The sequence below is a fragment of the Mytilus californianus genome, unplaced genomic scaffold (assembly GCF_021869535.1).
Source record: "Mytilus californianus isolate M0D057914Y unplaced genomic scaffold, xbMytCali1.0.p SCAF_5, whole genome shotgun sequence".
Taxonomy (NCBI): domain Eukaryota; kingdom Metazoa; phylum Mollusca; class Bivalvia; order Mytilida; family Mytilidae; genus Mytilus; species Mytilus californianus.
This window is the reverse complement of record NW_026262701.1, coordinates 105,778,539-105,796,112: the sequence shown is the minus strand read 5'-3', so window position 1 is coordinate 105,796,112 and position 17,574 is coordinate 105,778,539. Positions and strand designations below refer to the sequence as shown.

At 31.5% G+C, this 17,574-nt stretch overlaps 1 protein-coding gene across 1 annotated transcript in view; it reads right to left on the bottom strand.

Moving 5' to 3' along the window:
* Nucleotides 1–1,708: 1,708 nt before the first annotated feature.
* Nucleotides 1,709–17,574, bottom strand: part of LOC127700473 (1,25-dihydroxyvitamin D(3) 24-hydroxylase, mitochondrial-like) — a 53,504-nt gene continuing 37,638 nt past the window's right edge. Inside the window, exons 2-10 of the mRNA XM_052203968.1 lie at nt 13,133–13,329; nt 12,218–12,446; nt 11,159–11,337; nt 9,825–10,014; nt 8,745–8,928; nt 7,806–7,972; nt 6,119–6,197; nt 5,267–5,491; nt 1,709–3,741 (exon numbers count right to left, since the gene is read on the bottom strand). Of these exons, the coding sequence (XP_052059928.1) occupies nt 3,610–3,741; nt 5,267–5,491; nt 6,119–6,197; nt 7,806–7,972; nt 8,745–8,928; nt 9,825–10,014; nt 11,159–11,337; nt 12,218–12,446; nt 13,133–13,328 (1,581 nt within the window). The 5' untranslated portion in view covers nt 13,329 and the 3' untranslated portion in view covers nt 1,709–3,609. The remainder of the gene's footprint in view (nt 3,742–5,266; nt 5,492–6,118; nt 6,198–7,805; nt 7,973–8,744; nt 8,929–9,824; nt 10,015–11,158; nt 11,338–12,217; nt 12,447–13,132; nt 13,330–17,574) is intronic.

Here is a 17,574-nt window from a genome sequence, read left to right as displayed (position 1 = left end):
AAAAAGCCAATATATAGTACGAAGCATTGATGAAGTTTTATATGCAACCAAAATGTTACTACAGATTGAGAAAAAAAAATTGGAGAATCCATGCATGTACTAACTTTGTTTACTTTTCAATAGATAAAGAAAAACATTACACCACCCAGACTCCCCACCACATAAATAAATACGCCACAACAATCCAAAATATGCTACCAAAAGAAATGTTTCCAGACTGTCGGAATGCACATGCCACTTTAAGCATCTAGGAAAAATGCATTTATTGTAAACAGTATATAGGTCACTAAGTCTGTATTGTTGTGCATGTACCATCAGACGAAGTAATGATGACGATTTTTCAATCTTCTGATTACCAGATCATTAATGGTAGAAAAGAACATCTAACAATTCAGACATCACCTATTTATACACTAACCTTCGAAATACTTTCTATTTATATTCATGTAAAGCGTATTTCAAACGATTCATGCATTATTAAACTCGATTCAATGAACCTATATTTAGCTGAATTGATGGAATGCATTTCTTTTATATATAGAAACTTAAGTAAAAGTACAGTTTTGCTTAAGAATGTAACTGATACACGAAAATGAATGTTTTATGTTTACTTTTTAAATTTAATATAAATTCACGCAATAGTTGCTAGACAAATTAGCTCCATCGGGTGTACAGCTCGCCTGGCTATATCTATATAAGTTTTTACGAACTATAGGTTCACTGGTACTCTCAATATCTGTTCGATTTCATTAAAAAAAAATCGCGTCCATTTCGCTGTTTATTCCGTCGATAACCTATACAATCGTGTATAAAAAAAATATATAAGCAAAAAAAAATTCATTGAAGACAAGATTGTAGGTATTAAAAACAGTAGTTTATTGATTTAAACATAACTAGCTACAGTACGAAATCTGGACTGCCTATAAAGTTTGCGTAGACGTTTTCGGACAGGTCTTCATTCGATAGTAGGCATTCGTGTGGTCACTGACTGTGCACCACTCGATGAAAGTTTGTGTTTGCATTATGATTGGACAGAGTTACCGAAGGGATAGTGCAAAAAAAGTAGATGGTTCAGTGAATTAACTTCACCTTTGTACATTGTACCTATAAAAATTACTCGCTTGTGACAGGAAGATCAACAAGATACAACACATAAAACTAAAGACTGAATAACAAGAACAAAACCGGGGGTGATCTCGAGTGCTACGAACAGATCCTGCTCAATATGTGACAACCGTGACCATAACACGTTTTTCTAGTTGTAGTCAAAATGTCACGCCTTTCGTTCCGGTCTTCACACTTTGAAAAAACTTACTTCTTGGACATATTGTTAAATTTGTTCTCGTCCATAAGCATAAAATATTTAGTGAATCCAGTGGATCGTAACCAAACAACAATCAATTAACATCACATCGAATTTGTATAATACTTGATATTGCCAATTTCTTAATTTTCAGAGCAATACGGCGGTGCCTTCCGGGACACTTATATAACTCCAAAGTTCAAAACGCATCGTTGGTCTGGCGATAGTGTTAATGTACTGGGGTGGGTGGTCGAAGGTTCGGGTATTTTTTCTCATTTGTCCTTAAACACACAGTTCACGATCACTCCACATTGATTTGGGAACAATCTCCAAGTATTGTTTTACGTATAAAACTATCGCCAGGAAATATTTCAAAGGCATACTTCAAAATATGAATAAAAACAGTTTAAACAACAAATTTTATTTGTTTGCGATATTTTATGTATAAAAAATAACAAATTTTTCTACATAAATAAATATATATCAGTATAAATCTTTAAACAGGTTACACCGGGTGTAGTAAACTTTTTTGATTAACAAAGACATGTATGTACAACCGGATACCAAGTAAACACGGACAAAATAGACTTGATTGTTTAAATTATTCTGAAAAATCTTACTTTTGAAGCTGTATATATTGCTTCCGGATAAATATTATTGCATGTTATAGTTTTCATTTTCTATTTCTTTAAACCTCAGTTCTTTACCTCGTACATATTTGAATGAATTCATACACGTAGTAGATTTAAAAGAGGATTTATAAATTTTACATTCACTAGTAAAACTCTATGAATGCATATTGCTTTTGAATATACAACAGCAAAATAATAAGATAGGTAATGATTATATAATTAAAAGGGTCTTACTGTCGCTAAAACAATATTAAATTATCTACATTTTTAAGTTTCATATCAATAATAGAATGATATAGAACATCATGTGTTTTCGAGTCGGTTAGAGCCTTTTTCTAAAAATGAAGAATTCTGCCCCAACATTTCCCTTTAAAAATCTATTTACATTATTTTGCAATCATTTACCACACGGTAATAACAAAGTCATATAAACCAACAGCTTGTCGTCTTAACGAAATACGAAACTTTCAAGCTCCAGTTTATGACCGGATCAGATTTCCAAAATTGTATACCAACAATCAACAACAACAACAATAACAACAACAAATAAATAACAATGGATATCATAACAAAACAACATAACATTATTAGCATTCTAAAAACTACATAAATAAAAATATCATGATATGCGACAGAGAATTCATTTAAAGCAACCAGTCTCATATAAATTCCAAATGGTTTAGTAGTAATAACAATGTGATAATTCTAATAACTGTAACCTCTGTATACCCGACCTAATCAATATACACTGGGACCGATATATATATTAACAAATCATGTATTAGTCCCAGAAACAAATAATACAAAAATAAAAGTTCAATAGGTCAAAGTTGACTGCGTTTATCCTGTAACTGCCTATTTGCAGTTATGTGTGTGTGTAAAGTTTAAGCTGCCAAATTAAAAATGATTTTTTTTTCACGTGAATTTAATTCAAATCATGAAAAATACCAATTTTGTTTTGGGTAAAGTGCACGTGAAATATTTCACGTGAGATTACTGTGAATCTCAATCTCACGTATAAGCTCGTTCTAGGTAAATATCACGTGAGCAAAATGTGCCTGTGTAAAATGTGCAGTACAAGCTTATGCTTATATTGTTGTTTCTGGGGTCTTTCACATGATAAATAAGTGTTTTTAAAAGTGTATCATGACATTGTTAGTATTTTTGGTGTAATAATCAGTAATTCAAGAATCAACTAAGAGAGAAATAATCTGGATAAATTCAATGAAAGTTCATATGGATAGAAAACAAAAGTCACAGCATATCCATTTCTCTCCACGCATGTGAAAAAATGAGATAATTGACAGAGACCAAAACAAATAGAGACAACCAATAAGATATATTTAAAAAATGTCCAATACTAAGATCTATTGGACACTTGTTAATTGTTGTCAAGTTCAGCATGCAAAAGGGGCGATTCGTTCTATTTGATTAGTGTAATTCCAGATTTATCTAGACTTTTCCCAAATACTGAAAATAATTTTTCTCAGTATAAATCTAAACACGAAGATAATATGCCGATGTCAGAATATCTGAAGTCCAGTTACAAACAGACAAATTAGCATAGTTACAAACCATTCATATGTTCATTAAGATATTAAAGGAGGCAGGTATTCCAATGCAAACGGAATACATAAAGTTTGAAATAAGCTACATGTAACATGTGGATAAGTCCTAATTAGAGTAACTTGATTGTCTGGGTTTAAGGCACAAATTAACAGGCACTTTTGGTGTAGGAAACAGTAGCCGAGTTGTCTTAATTTCCTTTTCTCCATTCGGTAAAGAAACTTCAAAATTTTGTATAATCTATAAAGAAATAAAATATATTTTACTGTATCAAAGACATAATAAATTACTTTTATTCTATGTTGTGCGTACGAAAATAGGTTTGAAGACACAGTATATAATATCATACGATTCCTTTTAGATAATAGTATAACAAGTATTAAACTTCAATAATAAATTTTCTCCAAATATCTGCACGCATCTTCAATTCATTATAATAAATTGATAGATATTTATATAAAAAAAACATTTTTTTGACTGGTGCAGTCAATAGTTAATGGATTCAATTAAAGATATACAAAAAATCTTTTAAGATTTTGGAATCAAAAAAGAATCAAACAATTATAATAAAATAATTAAATTTTGGATGTAACACGTCTTCTGATTGGCTGAAAGTTTTTTTGTCTATCAGCCCATAGACATAATTTTGTCATGTGACCGTGACGCCATCAACGTCTTTTTCATGATTTACTCCTTAAAATGGAATTTAGAACTGAATTATAAGGAAAGACTTTAATATTTTTTCTGTCTATTCGAAATAACCTAAAAAATGTGGTGCACACTTTTAAATAACCCGCTACGCGGATTATTCAGTGTGCACCACATTTTTGATGTTATTTCTTCATAGACAAAAAAGTATTACAGTCATTCCTTAATTAAAATTATATTTAATACTATTCATCTATATAATATATGATAATTATTTTATAATATCAGTTAATAAATGTATACACAGTATTTTTCTTTGTAGTCAGTTAATTTTGAATTGTATTCATTCAATTTAAGTTTTCTTTTCCCCTGTATGATATTCGGATTGCAAGTACATTTGAGAATCTTGGAACACCGCTACAGTGAGAAAACCGTTGTTTACTATCGCAAGAGAATCTTGGAACACCGCTACAGTGAGAAAACCGTTGTTTACTATCGCAAGAGAATCTTAGAACACCGCTACAGTGAGAAAACCGTTGTTTACTATCGCAAGAGAATCTTGGAACACCGCTACAGTGAGAAAACCGTTGTTTACTATCGCAAGAGAATCTTGGAACACCGCTACAGTGAGAAAACCGTTGTTAACTATCGCAAGAGAATCTTGGAACACCGCTACAGTGAGAAAACCGTTGTTAACTATCGCAAGAGAATCTTGGAACACCGCTACACTGAGAAAACCGTTGTTTACTATCGCAAGAGAATCTTGGAACACCGCTACAGTGAGAAAACCGTTGTTTACTATCGCAAGAGAATCTTGGAACACCGCTACAGTGAGAAAACCGTTGTTTACTATCGCAAAAGAATCTTGGAACACCGCTACAGTGAGAAAACCGTTGTTTACTATCGCAAAGGAATTGATTTTGTATTGAAATCCAGGAAATATTTTCAAACTTTGCAATATTATGTAATATTTGCAAAATTTCCATTTTTGATACGATACGTAACCAGAACTTATCTTCACAGATTTTCATAATCAAGAGATGAATAATTAACGTCGTATACGGAGTAGCTTGATTTACTGATTTGTCTTTTTTATTGTTAAGACTTAGCAACTTACTTTAGCAACAGAGAGCATCATGGCTGGTTTTGCTACTCTTACTCCTGCACAGCTCCTTACTCCAAATCCGAAAGGTTTGACAATAACATTTGGAAAGTTTGTGTATCCCTTATCGATAACATCGGTATTGTCATCTCTCGTCCATCTTTCTGGAAGGAACTTCGTAGGTTGTGGGAAAAACCGTTCATCTAAACTCATCATTTTATGATTGATATTGATATTAGTCTACAAATCAAAAATGGATATTCTAACTTGAGAAAATTTATTTATCAACCAATAAATATATATATATTTTAATACTGTAAGCCATGGCTGAAAATAAATCAGCAACAACAACAACAGCAAAAATTAACAACAAATCCCGGGATCAACATGCAACGTTTGTGTTCTATAACATATGTTCATTTTAACTGAAATGTGCAGTTCAATTTATTATAAAGAATTTTATATCAGAAGAATTCCCCCCCCCCCCCCCAAAAAAAAAAAATACTAAAACCAAACAAAACAAAGAAACAAAATACAAAACAACAACAACAAAAAACAAAAACAAAAACAAAAAACAAAAACAACAACAAAAACCAACAAAAAATGTAACCTTTGTTTATTTTCAAATTTTTCATTTTTTTCTACTGATTGAATCTAAAAAAAAGACTGATAACGACATTTTCAGATAGGTTTTCTATATATTATAATTTTGAGATATCTGGAAACTTGTTATGTTCAAATCTAATAATAAGATTGATTTTCATAATGACGATGAACTGTTATTAAATTTGCTAAAAATAGCAGAATAATTTAACAAGCAAGGAATCGTTTATCTGGTTTTATTATACACTTGTTTATTGTACTTACCCCTTTTGGTATTCGGTATCCAGCAATGGTAACGTCTGACTCAGGTATCCTTAACATTCCAGTAAAAGGATATGTTATTCTAAAAGCAGTAAATTTTATTTCATATTTAATTACATTTGAGATTCAGAGTTGGTAAAACATTACATTCCAGCGCAAACAAGAATAGATCGAATATCCATTTAGATCACGAAGGCTATCCGAACAGTCTCTTTACAATCTTTAAGCATCAATACCAATTAGCACTTCGATTCCATACGAAAATATTAAGGTAAACAAAAAAATAAAGATGATAAAAAAAACACAAATGTAAATCCATAGATTAGATGACAATAACATGTATTAAGTTCTATTGCTGTAGAAAGCGAAAAAGCTGTAATTATTAGAATAAAGACAATCTCTGATATTGAGGTCATCTACGTCCGGTTTATATTACGTAATGCTACATGTATAGCGGTGCATAAACGCAGACCTGCAAAGCCTATTGAATTAAAGACAGATAAGGAGCAAACGTCAACAGTTTAACCCCATCATATAACACAACCAACAAGACCAGATGTTTATATCTTCATATTGTCGAATATATATAAATGCTGTTTGATGTTTGATTAAAACGTCTATGTCTTTTTCGTCTTTTTATGCCCCACCTACGATAGTAGAGGGGCACAATGTATTTCGGTCTGTGCGTCCGGTCGTTCGTCCGTCCGTTCGTCTTTCCCGCTTCAGGTTAAAGTTTTTGGTCAAGGTAGTTTTTGATGAAGTTGAAGTCCAATCAACTTGAAACTTAGTACACATATTCCCTATGATATGATCTTTCTAATTTTAATGCCAAATGAAAATGATAGTGCGAGTGGGACATCTGCGTACTTTGGACACATTCTTGTTTTTTCTATTGTAAAAAAACAAATTGAATAGTCTTTATTTCGGTCTGTGCGTCCGTTCGTTCGTTCGTCTGTTCGTATTTCCCGCTTCAGGTTAAAATTTTTGGAAAAGGTAGACTTTGATGAAGTTGAAGTCCAATCAACTTGACACTTAGTACACATGTTCCCTATGATATGATCTTTCTAATTTTAATGCCAAATTAGAGTTTTGACCCAAATTTCACGATCCACTGAACATGCGAGTGGGGCATCCGTGTACTATGGACACATTCTTGTTTCTTTCTTTTCTAGGGGGGTGCCGCCTGGTAATTAATTTATCTTTTAGAATCTTGATAAGTGATGTTCCTTATGCCATGAAAGCTATGGCACGGTTCCCTTTTTTTTTACTGAACTGCTTCACACCTAGTTAAACTACTGTATGGTGTGTATTGCTTAATCAAAATAATTTGTTGATTGGTGATTGATTGTTTGTTGTTTGCTTTCTAGTGGCACATGGTTCATGCATATTCGGTATTAATTAAATTGATACTCTATAAGAAGGCCGACAAGGATGAAAGACTGGTAATTAAGATTTCCTTGTGAAAGGATTTTTTTTTCGAATTTGACAGACATTTTGACTTCCAACATTCAACCTAAACAGTTTTTGTTATTGCCACAGTGGGTTCTTTTATTCTGCTTAATGTATTTCTTACACATCTTTAAGCCATTTACATGAGGATCACTATTTTCTTCTACAGGTCGGAAAAATTACGCCGATGATAAAATAGTTCCGGTCTTATGTGGCCTATATTTGATCCATATCTGATTACCTCTGAGATTCCTTTATACAAGACTGGAGATAAGACATCTTTTGTAGAGCGTCGATTCCTATCACTGACTTGTCACCAGCTATCTGAGTAATTTCTTCATACAGAGTCTCTTGTTTGTCAGGATTTAGGGCTAAATCACACAACACAAATGTAATTCCATTGCCTAGCTGAAATACATATGTAAAAGATATAAAAAAATTTGCAAAACCGACTTTAAATCGACTTTAAATCGATTTACTCCTTTAACATTTTTCCACAGTAACTATGTACATGTACCCTTATACACTACTGGAACCTGCTTAAGTAGGATATAGGAACAATAAATTCCGGTATATTTCTTGAAAATGTTCTAAAGTAGGGCTGACACACAATATCTTAAGCTTCAATATAAATAAAAACATGACTACTGCTCTTTTAATATGTGATTTTGCATTATATGTCAATATTAGGTGCATGTTGTTAAAATTATCAAAACTTTCCAGTTCACTCATGAAGTCACAATGCTGTGAATTTTAATCAAGATAGAAGGGAAATGGTTTTGGGAATAAATCCAGGGGAAAATGACGGTACCTTTTTGTGAAAATATGAATACCCTCGGTTTTTTAAACTATCATGACAAAAAAACTTGTCTAAGATACTAGTACTATTTAATATAATTGCTATTTTCTATATTTAATTTGGGTTTTAAATAACAGTTCTGCAAATCATATAATCATAATGTTTATATATCTATAGTTGCAGGAAACAATGGAAATTGTCACTCCATTTTCAAAACTGTAAATTTCGTTAAACCTGTTCAGTTGTCTCTTTGACGCATTCTCCGTTTCCATTTTCCATTTTATCATTTCTAATACATAAAAAAAACAACCACTGTTAATATTAGAAACTAAGTGAGTGATTAAAAGGTTAAGGTAGAAAGAAGATTTTTACAAAACTTACTCCCTCAACTGCTCCAGTGTGAAGGTCACTGATCAGTGTAACAATTTCCTCAGGAGGCAGTTTGCCGTCTGATAACATTGCATAAAGGAAATTATATTCATTTTGTAAGTAGTCCATTAAAGTTCCTTCATCTCTCATTGTATTAAGACGTAATATTTGTTCTTCCATATTTTTCTTTAAGAATCTTCAAAAGAAAAGACAATTCAAACATTTTTACATTTGTCATTTCGGGGCATTTTATAGCTTGCTGTGCGATATTGATTTTGCTAATTGTTGAAGGCCGTACGGTGACCTATAGTTGATAACCCTCTACGTCATTTAGTCTCTGGTGGAGAGTTGGCAATCATATCACATCTTCTTGTTTTTATAAGAGACTTGCATTTTTGTGTTATTTTATTAAAATGTATTATATACTTCGTAGAAATAATACATTATGAGTTTTGGAAAGGAATTCTAACCGTAAACACCGGACTCAACATTGTAACGTCGTTTATATTCTTTCTGGATTGTTTATTAAATGGTTAAACTTAATACCGACTAGAATCTTCATTTGATAGCCAGCAAATAGTCTGGTTATAAAATATATAACGTGGAACATAAAAATAAGTTTCTATCTTGAGTATTTTCAAAAGGAAAATTCTAGTAAGAAGATACAAGGACTATTCCAGGATTAAATTTACGTTTGATGCATTTATTTTTAGAGCCGCTTAAGCCAAATACGTTTGATGCATTCATAGTTCGAGCCCCTTAAGCTCTCGACTCACTCGATCAGGTTTCATTTGGAGTGCATACAATACCCTCGGGGTATTTTCTCTGTATATTTGATATTCAAAATTAATTTACGAGTTTTGAACAAAAGTAAACTGCTGAACATTGCATTTTATCTAAAATTAGGAATAAATATCAATTAAGGTGTATTTCTTTTTCAATACTCTTTACATTCTAATCGTTACTTATTATTAAAACAAAATATGGTAATAAAAATTAAATACAAAAAAAAACAACATTAGATCAACTTATAGGCAAATATACATCACTTAAAAGACAATTTTATTACTCTTAAATGTTATATGAACTTACTCTTGTAAATGCAGAAAGGTTTGCTCAAATTCTCTGTATGTTTTGGTTTTATAATACCGGTTTATGTCAAATGGCATTAGATATGCCGTTTGTAATGTCTTCAAAATTGTGTTTAATAAATTTAACATTTCATCCTGTGAACTGTCATTTAAACAACCATATCTTTTGTTAAATGATGCTATACCAACGCCTACAAAATATAAAAAAACCCACTTTATTTATCTTTTCAGTGAGGGGCATAAGGAGGAGCTGCGAATACCATAAAAATCGAATAAATCGAATGTACAATACAAGGCACACTCACATATTACCATAAATCTACAAGGATTTGAAAATTGAAGAGCCAAAAGAAAAGAACCCACTTGAGGTGAATGAAAAAAGTCAAGCGAACGTGAGATGGTTGACACATTGTAGCTCAAAAGAAATTACAAAGTTTATATGGTTAAAATGAAAAACAAACATAGACTTTGATACGATATTCAAAAAGAAAAGGGATTCACGTACAATAAAATAGAAGTTGAAACATTTGATCTCTTAAAGCACGGAAATTGTTAAAAATGCACATCCATGTCTTTATACATGTACTGCGATTACTCTTAGATCGCTCTTTTCTGTTTCTTGTCATTTTGTTAGTTGTACAGAACTAGTGAGGTCATTCTCAACTGCTTTTTACAATCCGGTGGTTGTCGTTGGTTGCCGTCTGACATGATATTGATTTCGTTAAATGGTTCTAGTTGAAATAAGGCCGTTAGTTTTCTCATTTGTATTGTTTCACATTTTATTATCTCGGGGCCTTTGATAGCTCACCTTACGTATTTTTAAAGATCGTATGGTGACATGTAGATTTTTTTTTTCTATTGAGTTGTTGGGTTACTGTTCTTTGCGGTAGACCACGCGTTTCTTTTTTATTGAACGACGAAGACAGGGGTTTGAAAAAAATGCAAAAAGAAGGGAAATCCCAAATCAAAGTCCACTGTAATTTAGAAGAATCAATATGCAAGTCAGTCTCTTCAGTCTGGTACCTTTGATGACCTTTGATCCCCAACATATATTTATATTTTAGACAACATAGGTTGATAAAGAGTAATGCGTATATTTAAAAACAAATCAGATGATTCTTGTGAAACGTATGCTAGTAGTTTAAAACGTGCTATCGATAACCCAAAGTTAGGTAGAAACACCAGAAAGGAAACGACGGCACTATACATTTTGTAATACCATTATATCAACAGAAACGTGTGTTTTGTGCTCATAAAAGGGTGTTCGCATTTCTGAGCTTTATATTTCAATAATAATGCTTTATAACGCACGACTTAAGCTGAAACAAAACTCACATTCATATGCGTATTTCGAAATTTCCCGCACGGCATCATTCATCTGGAGTTCTTTTTTCATTTTTTCTAAGAAATCATTAGCAACTCTTTCAATTAGTGGAGTGAAATTCGCCATTGCTTTCGGTTTCAATAGATGTTCGTTTGATGGCATCCTAAGCTTAGCCCAGTCTTTACCACTTCTGGAAAAAAATATTACGATTTTGATATAAACACCAAAAAACCAAACAGACAAGTCTGATATAACAGCAAAAGAATTAACAACACATTCACAAATTTCAAATGAAAATATTGCAAACGCGGGACAAAATTATCGACGTCATTAAGCTTCATAAAATTGATAATTGATTCTTTATCAAGTAATGCGACTTTGCAAAACTTTACCTAAACAAGGAAGAATGCTTTTCTTTACTTTTTCAGAAACTTCATTGAATTATTTTAATATAAAAAAAAATTGGAGATGTTATATGATATTGCCAATGAGACAAATATCCACCAGAGCCAAAATAGCGTGTATAGATATAGGTGGTCGAGTGGTCTAGCGCGTCGGGCATAGTGCAAGGCGATTTGGTGCCACGATATCTCAGTAGCATGAGATATCTCAGTAGCATCTCCCTGAATCCCGGCCAGGGAAGAACAAAGATCTAACATTGCTGGGCTGTTATTTAGACGACTTAGATATAAATATATATAGACAACTATAGTTCACATTACGGCCTTCAACATTGAGCTATGATTTTTTTTTTTTTTGCATTTCTTTTTGCATTTTGTGTTAAAAAAAAATTATGGCTGTAAGCGTCATCTTCCATACCGTTAAAGGGGTTCACTAATTTCGCAGTATCCAAATGATTGCCCGCGGCTGCTATTAGATTTTTACAGGATTTTTGTTTATTGATTTTACTCATTATATTCTATTTTTAGTGACAGGGTAATCATATTGTTTTATACTCAGTAAATAAGAAGGTATAAATACAATAAGAATGATTGTGGCTAAATTTGGTTCAAATTGATCCAGTGGTTGTATGGAACAAGGGTTTTACTAAAAATAAAATAACATCTTACCTCATACTTAAGGCACGTGGTATGTCATTGTATTTATAGAAAGCTTCTATCATACCAGGGAAGTGTCGATGATTCTCTTTATATGGCAGCTTGTAGATTTGGTCTGCAATATCTGGATGGCATACATGTAATACATGCTTGTTACCAGCTCGTACTTTGAAAATGTCGCCATATTTCTCGCGAAAAGATGTCATAACCTCGACAAAATCATCCAATATTTCGTATTTCGCTGTAATAAAGTAACAAACCTCCCTATCAATGGTACTGTTTTATTATATGTGTCAGTTCATTTAAAAAACAACCATACAAAATTTATATTTGATGAAATTTATTACTCATGTTACACCACTCTCCCATGTTAGGGGAGGGTTGCCGCAGCCCCAAACTATGTTTAACCCCGCCACATCTGTTTGTGCCTGTGTCCTTGTCATTTGTTGCTGTATATCATATTTGATTTTCGTTTATTGTATGATACATAAATCAGGCTCTTAGTTTTCTTGTTTTATTTTTTTTTCCATTTGTCATTTCTGGGCCTTTTATAGCTTGCCATATGTTATGCATTTTGCTCATTGTTGAAGGCCATACGATGATCTATAGTTGCTAATCTTCTTTGTCATTGTGGTCTCTGGTGGAGAGTTGTCTCATTGGCAATCATACCACAATTCTTACTCTTAAATATGTTGAGATAAAACGCTAGGGTTTTTTTCGTCATGTACATACTAAGTCTTAAGTATGTTATAGATAAAACCTTTTTCTTGCAAAATTTTGTCTTCTTTAAATCGTGAATTATTAAATAAATAATGACTTAATCTAAAAAAAAAATGATTGATTGGATTTAAAAACAAACTCTGATGTATATGGTGTATCTGCAAATTGAACATGGTAAAACAAAGTAAAGTACATTTTCAAACTTACTGAATGGTTTAAAATGCAAAGCCATTCCTAAATATGGTATATCATGGATACCAGTTGGCCCTGGAAGTTCACTGAAACTTTTAACATTGCCATCCGTTTGTGGGAAAGCAGTGGTTGAAGCAATAGTAGATGACCTTCTAAGTGGGGACCGGAAGTGAGATTGTAAGGGTACGATTATCTTCTGCACAGATTTCATACTAAAATACAGAAATGTAAACAAATAAAAATGTTTTTCGCTAGAAAAAAAAGAACATAAAAACGACGTCAACATTTTACTGACAAAATAATAATCTTCTTTATTTCTTAATAATACCAACTAGGGCACAAGGACCTGGTTTTAGAAAGTACCCAAGAAGTGTCGTATGACAAATTTTAAGATTATCACAGGACCATCCTATGATACGTCTTAGACTGTAAATCAAAACTGTCTTAAGATAGTCCTAATCAGGATGGTTTTAAGAAAATCAAGTTATATTTACCTTATAATTAAAGGCATTATTTTGTCTTCTACATTGAAATAATATATCTTACTTAGTAACACTATGGTTATTATAATAAGAATAATAACACATATTTTTTGTAAGGTGTTTATTGGCAAAAATACATGTATGAATATTATATCTTATAATTATGGTAATTAGTCCATAGTAACATCGGCCAAATCAAGACAAATACAATAATAATTTATATGATTATTCAAACGATAACAAAATTATTTTAAAAAGTAGACGAAATGAATACATAAAAGTTACCTACCATCATTAGTTGTTAAAACGAAGTTTTGTGGTTTGGAATTAATTATATAATATAATATTTGAAATCTTTTGTTGTAATTTAATACGATTGGGTAAAGATTTATTTTAGATTTTATTTTATTTTATTCGAAAACACTCAGACACATTTAAACCTGAAACATGAAGTATATAATACAATATATGTAATAACATGAAAGAAGAACAAATAAAAATATTAAAGTCAATACACCTAGTTCTAAACATCAACCATGAGTGTGAAAAATTATGCAAATTGTCGCACAACATATATGGATCTATATGACTCAAATCAAAGAAATACATGAACTTTTCTGATGAACAAGGATTTGAATAGTTCAGTATTCCAATAAAATAGTTAACCTTAAAACTTGAGAATGTTCAGGTAAGATCTGTAGTAACTAGGTATGCTTTTATTTCTTAATGATACAATGTTTTCATTTTTCTATATATAAACAAAACATGGAATTCATCTCCAATACCATTTCTACATAAGTTACATGTTCTATCCTCCCTTGGCAGTTTGGTTAATCACGTTCGATCAAACTCGCTAAGACTCAATAAATAATTTTCCATACAAAAATGTTATTTGAATATATAATAAAAGAGGACATAGGAAGAACTTGTATATCACTAAACCATTTTATATAGACTGGTCACATAGTCATTGAGAAAAGTTATGTTAAAATGTTATCGAGGCTCTCGGGATTTTGAAAATTAGGGTACAAATTTTGCACGTCGTATATATATATATATAATAATATAGCGGATGTGGTCGTGTGGTCTAGAGCGCTGGACATGAGGCTAAGCGATTGGTGCTGTAGTGTATCAAAGGTGTGAGTTCGAATCCCGTTGAGGGACAAAAATTTGTCAGCATAAAAGTCTAATTCTAACACTGTTGGGTGTAATTTTCAGACTTATATATATATATATATATATATATATATATGCATATATGTATCTTTTAAAGATATATATATATATATGCATATATATATATGCATATATGTATCTTTTAAAGATATATATATATATATATATATGCATATATGTATCTTTTAATAATCAATTATTCTATGTACTCGTTTCGAGGTCAATGAGACAAGTGAAAAACTCTTCATCACATGTGCATATACGTAACATTAAATTTGAACCTTAAAATTAATGCATCATCAGTGAAAGACATGTACACGTTACACGATACTTTCGTGGAAATAGATTAACGGACAATGTACAATTCATATGTTACTGTTGACAGTATTAAAATTCTTATTTTCAATACATTGTGTAGTCAAATAACACATTTACAGTCAATTTCCTAATGCATGCAGAGTAAGAGTTTGGTTGGCTTGCTTGTCTTGCTTGCTTTGTTTGTATTAATGTTGGCTCAAGCATTGTAATTAAGATTGACATCTGCAAACAATATAAGTAGGCGGAGTTAAACCTGTATATAGGTAAATTTGATTATTTGATAGTGTCCAATCAAATTTAAGTATAAAGTATACAAGTTTAACTCTGCCTTTATATATTGTTTTCAGATGTCAGTCTTAATTACAATGCTTGAGAAAACATTAATACAAACAAAGGAAGCAAGCCAACCAAACCTTTAACTTGCTAGCATTATGATAACAGCTGTAAAGCACGAAAAAGCTGAGAGTAGTAAAATAGATGTGTTATCGATACAATTTTAGAGGAAAAACATTTCCGACTATCCTAAGACCATATTAAGATAAGTTCTTTTCGATATTAACTTTACAATTAATTTTAGGATTTAACGTAACTTGACTCTTTCAAAAATATCACATAGGACTAAGGGCTCAGGTTTGCGAAAGTATCTCAGGACTAAGACATGCCTTAAATTGCTCTTGGACATATGTTAGTCACCAGTGATAGATATAAAAATAAGTAGATGTGGTATAATTGCCAATGAGACAACTTTAAACCAGAGACCGAATGACGTATAAAAAAGTAAAATAACAAAAATACTGAACTCCAAGGAAATTTCAAAACGGAAAACCCCTTATGTAGAAATTAACAACTATAGTTCACCGTACGGCCTTCAACAATGAGCAAAACCCATACGGCACAGTGAGCTATAAAAGGCACCGAAATTACAAATGTAAAACAATTCAAATGAGAAAACTAACAGCCTGATTTATGTAAAAAAACAATAAAGATGTCTGCCTATGAAATAGCGATTTAAACAGCGCAATTGAATGGACAGTTTCAAATAAATCTTCTGTCGTAGTGAACAAAACGAATCTCAAAAATTAAAAAAAATAATTCTGAAACACAAAATGCTTGACTTCAATATATCTCGATACTCCCAGCAGGATTTAACACTGTTCCACTTGTAAAGGTTTGTATGTTCTCAAAATAAATTACATGTAGGGTGTACATGTACTTATGTGACTGAATTTATTTAAAAGTTTAAGATAAACATGTTATGAAGATTTATTTAACAGAACATTCGATAAAAAGAGCTGAAGTAGAGCATGCAATAATGGATTAAGTTGCATATACAATTATATACATGTATCACGCCATACATTTTTTTAACCGTAAGAGACTTAGTAGGTTTTAAACATTTCTTTTGTAGTCGTAAAAAACTGCGACAAAAGACTTCAAATAAGATATTATCTTTACTTATATTGAAATTATCTTACTATACAACAGTTTTCAATTGATCAATCATTACACATATATTGCCCTATTTTTTCATTCCCGACCTTTGTATTTTACTATCATTATTCTCAATATATAAATCACTTTTATGACAATCTTGATAGTTCAAATAAATTGAATTTATTACCCTAATTTTTATTAGAAAAGAGGGAAGATCACATTTACGGTACCAATTTTATGCAATTGCATACAACATAAATATAAGACCATCATTGGTAAGTCTTTCTTAGGACAGCTTTGGATTGCAGCGATCTATGACATAACTTAGGGTAGCCATAAGATAATTGTAAAGTCTGTCATAAGATAAGTTTTAGGACATGTCTTGGGATATTTCGAAATCCAAGAGAACCGTAAAACGGACAATATGATATTCATAAAAAAATATTAAAGCCTTCATGACTTTCAATGTCTTTCTATCAATTCCAGATGACCTATCCATTCGGGGTCTTTCAATGTTTCCATTCGACATCTGAAATTTTCGTTAAAAAATATCCTACAGGACACGCAACAGGATACTGATAAAAAAATAACTGCATTAAGAAAATATTCTGTGATACTATTTTACTGCATTTTATTTAGAAATAGGAGGCGTACATATGAAGGTATTTCCGAATTCCATGTTGAATACCACGTACATTTATCATTGTATCAATCGTACTTAATAGTTTATTTCAATTTATAAATACAATTTAAAAAATTCATCTTATTCCATGATTGAAAGGTGTTTGCTTTACGCCACCTCGGCACAATAGGGCTATATTGCGGAGATCTTCTTGATACATAATATGGAGTCAAGCATATGCATACATGTTTGAAGTTATTTGAAATAATAAACAAACGATAGTTATAAATAAAAAACAGACACTGATGGTTATTTCCAAAGCAAAGAAAAAGTTGAACAATTTTCGTCACTATAATGATTTTTCAAATTATGAATTAAACAAAAAATAATAAACAAAATAGTAAGAATTTTTGAGGTTTCTGTAT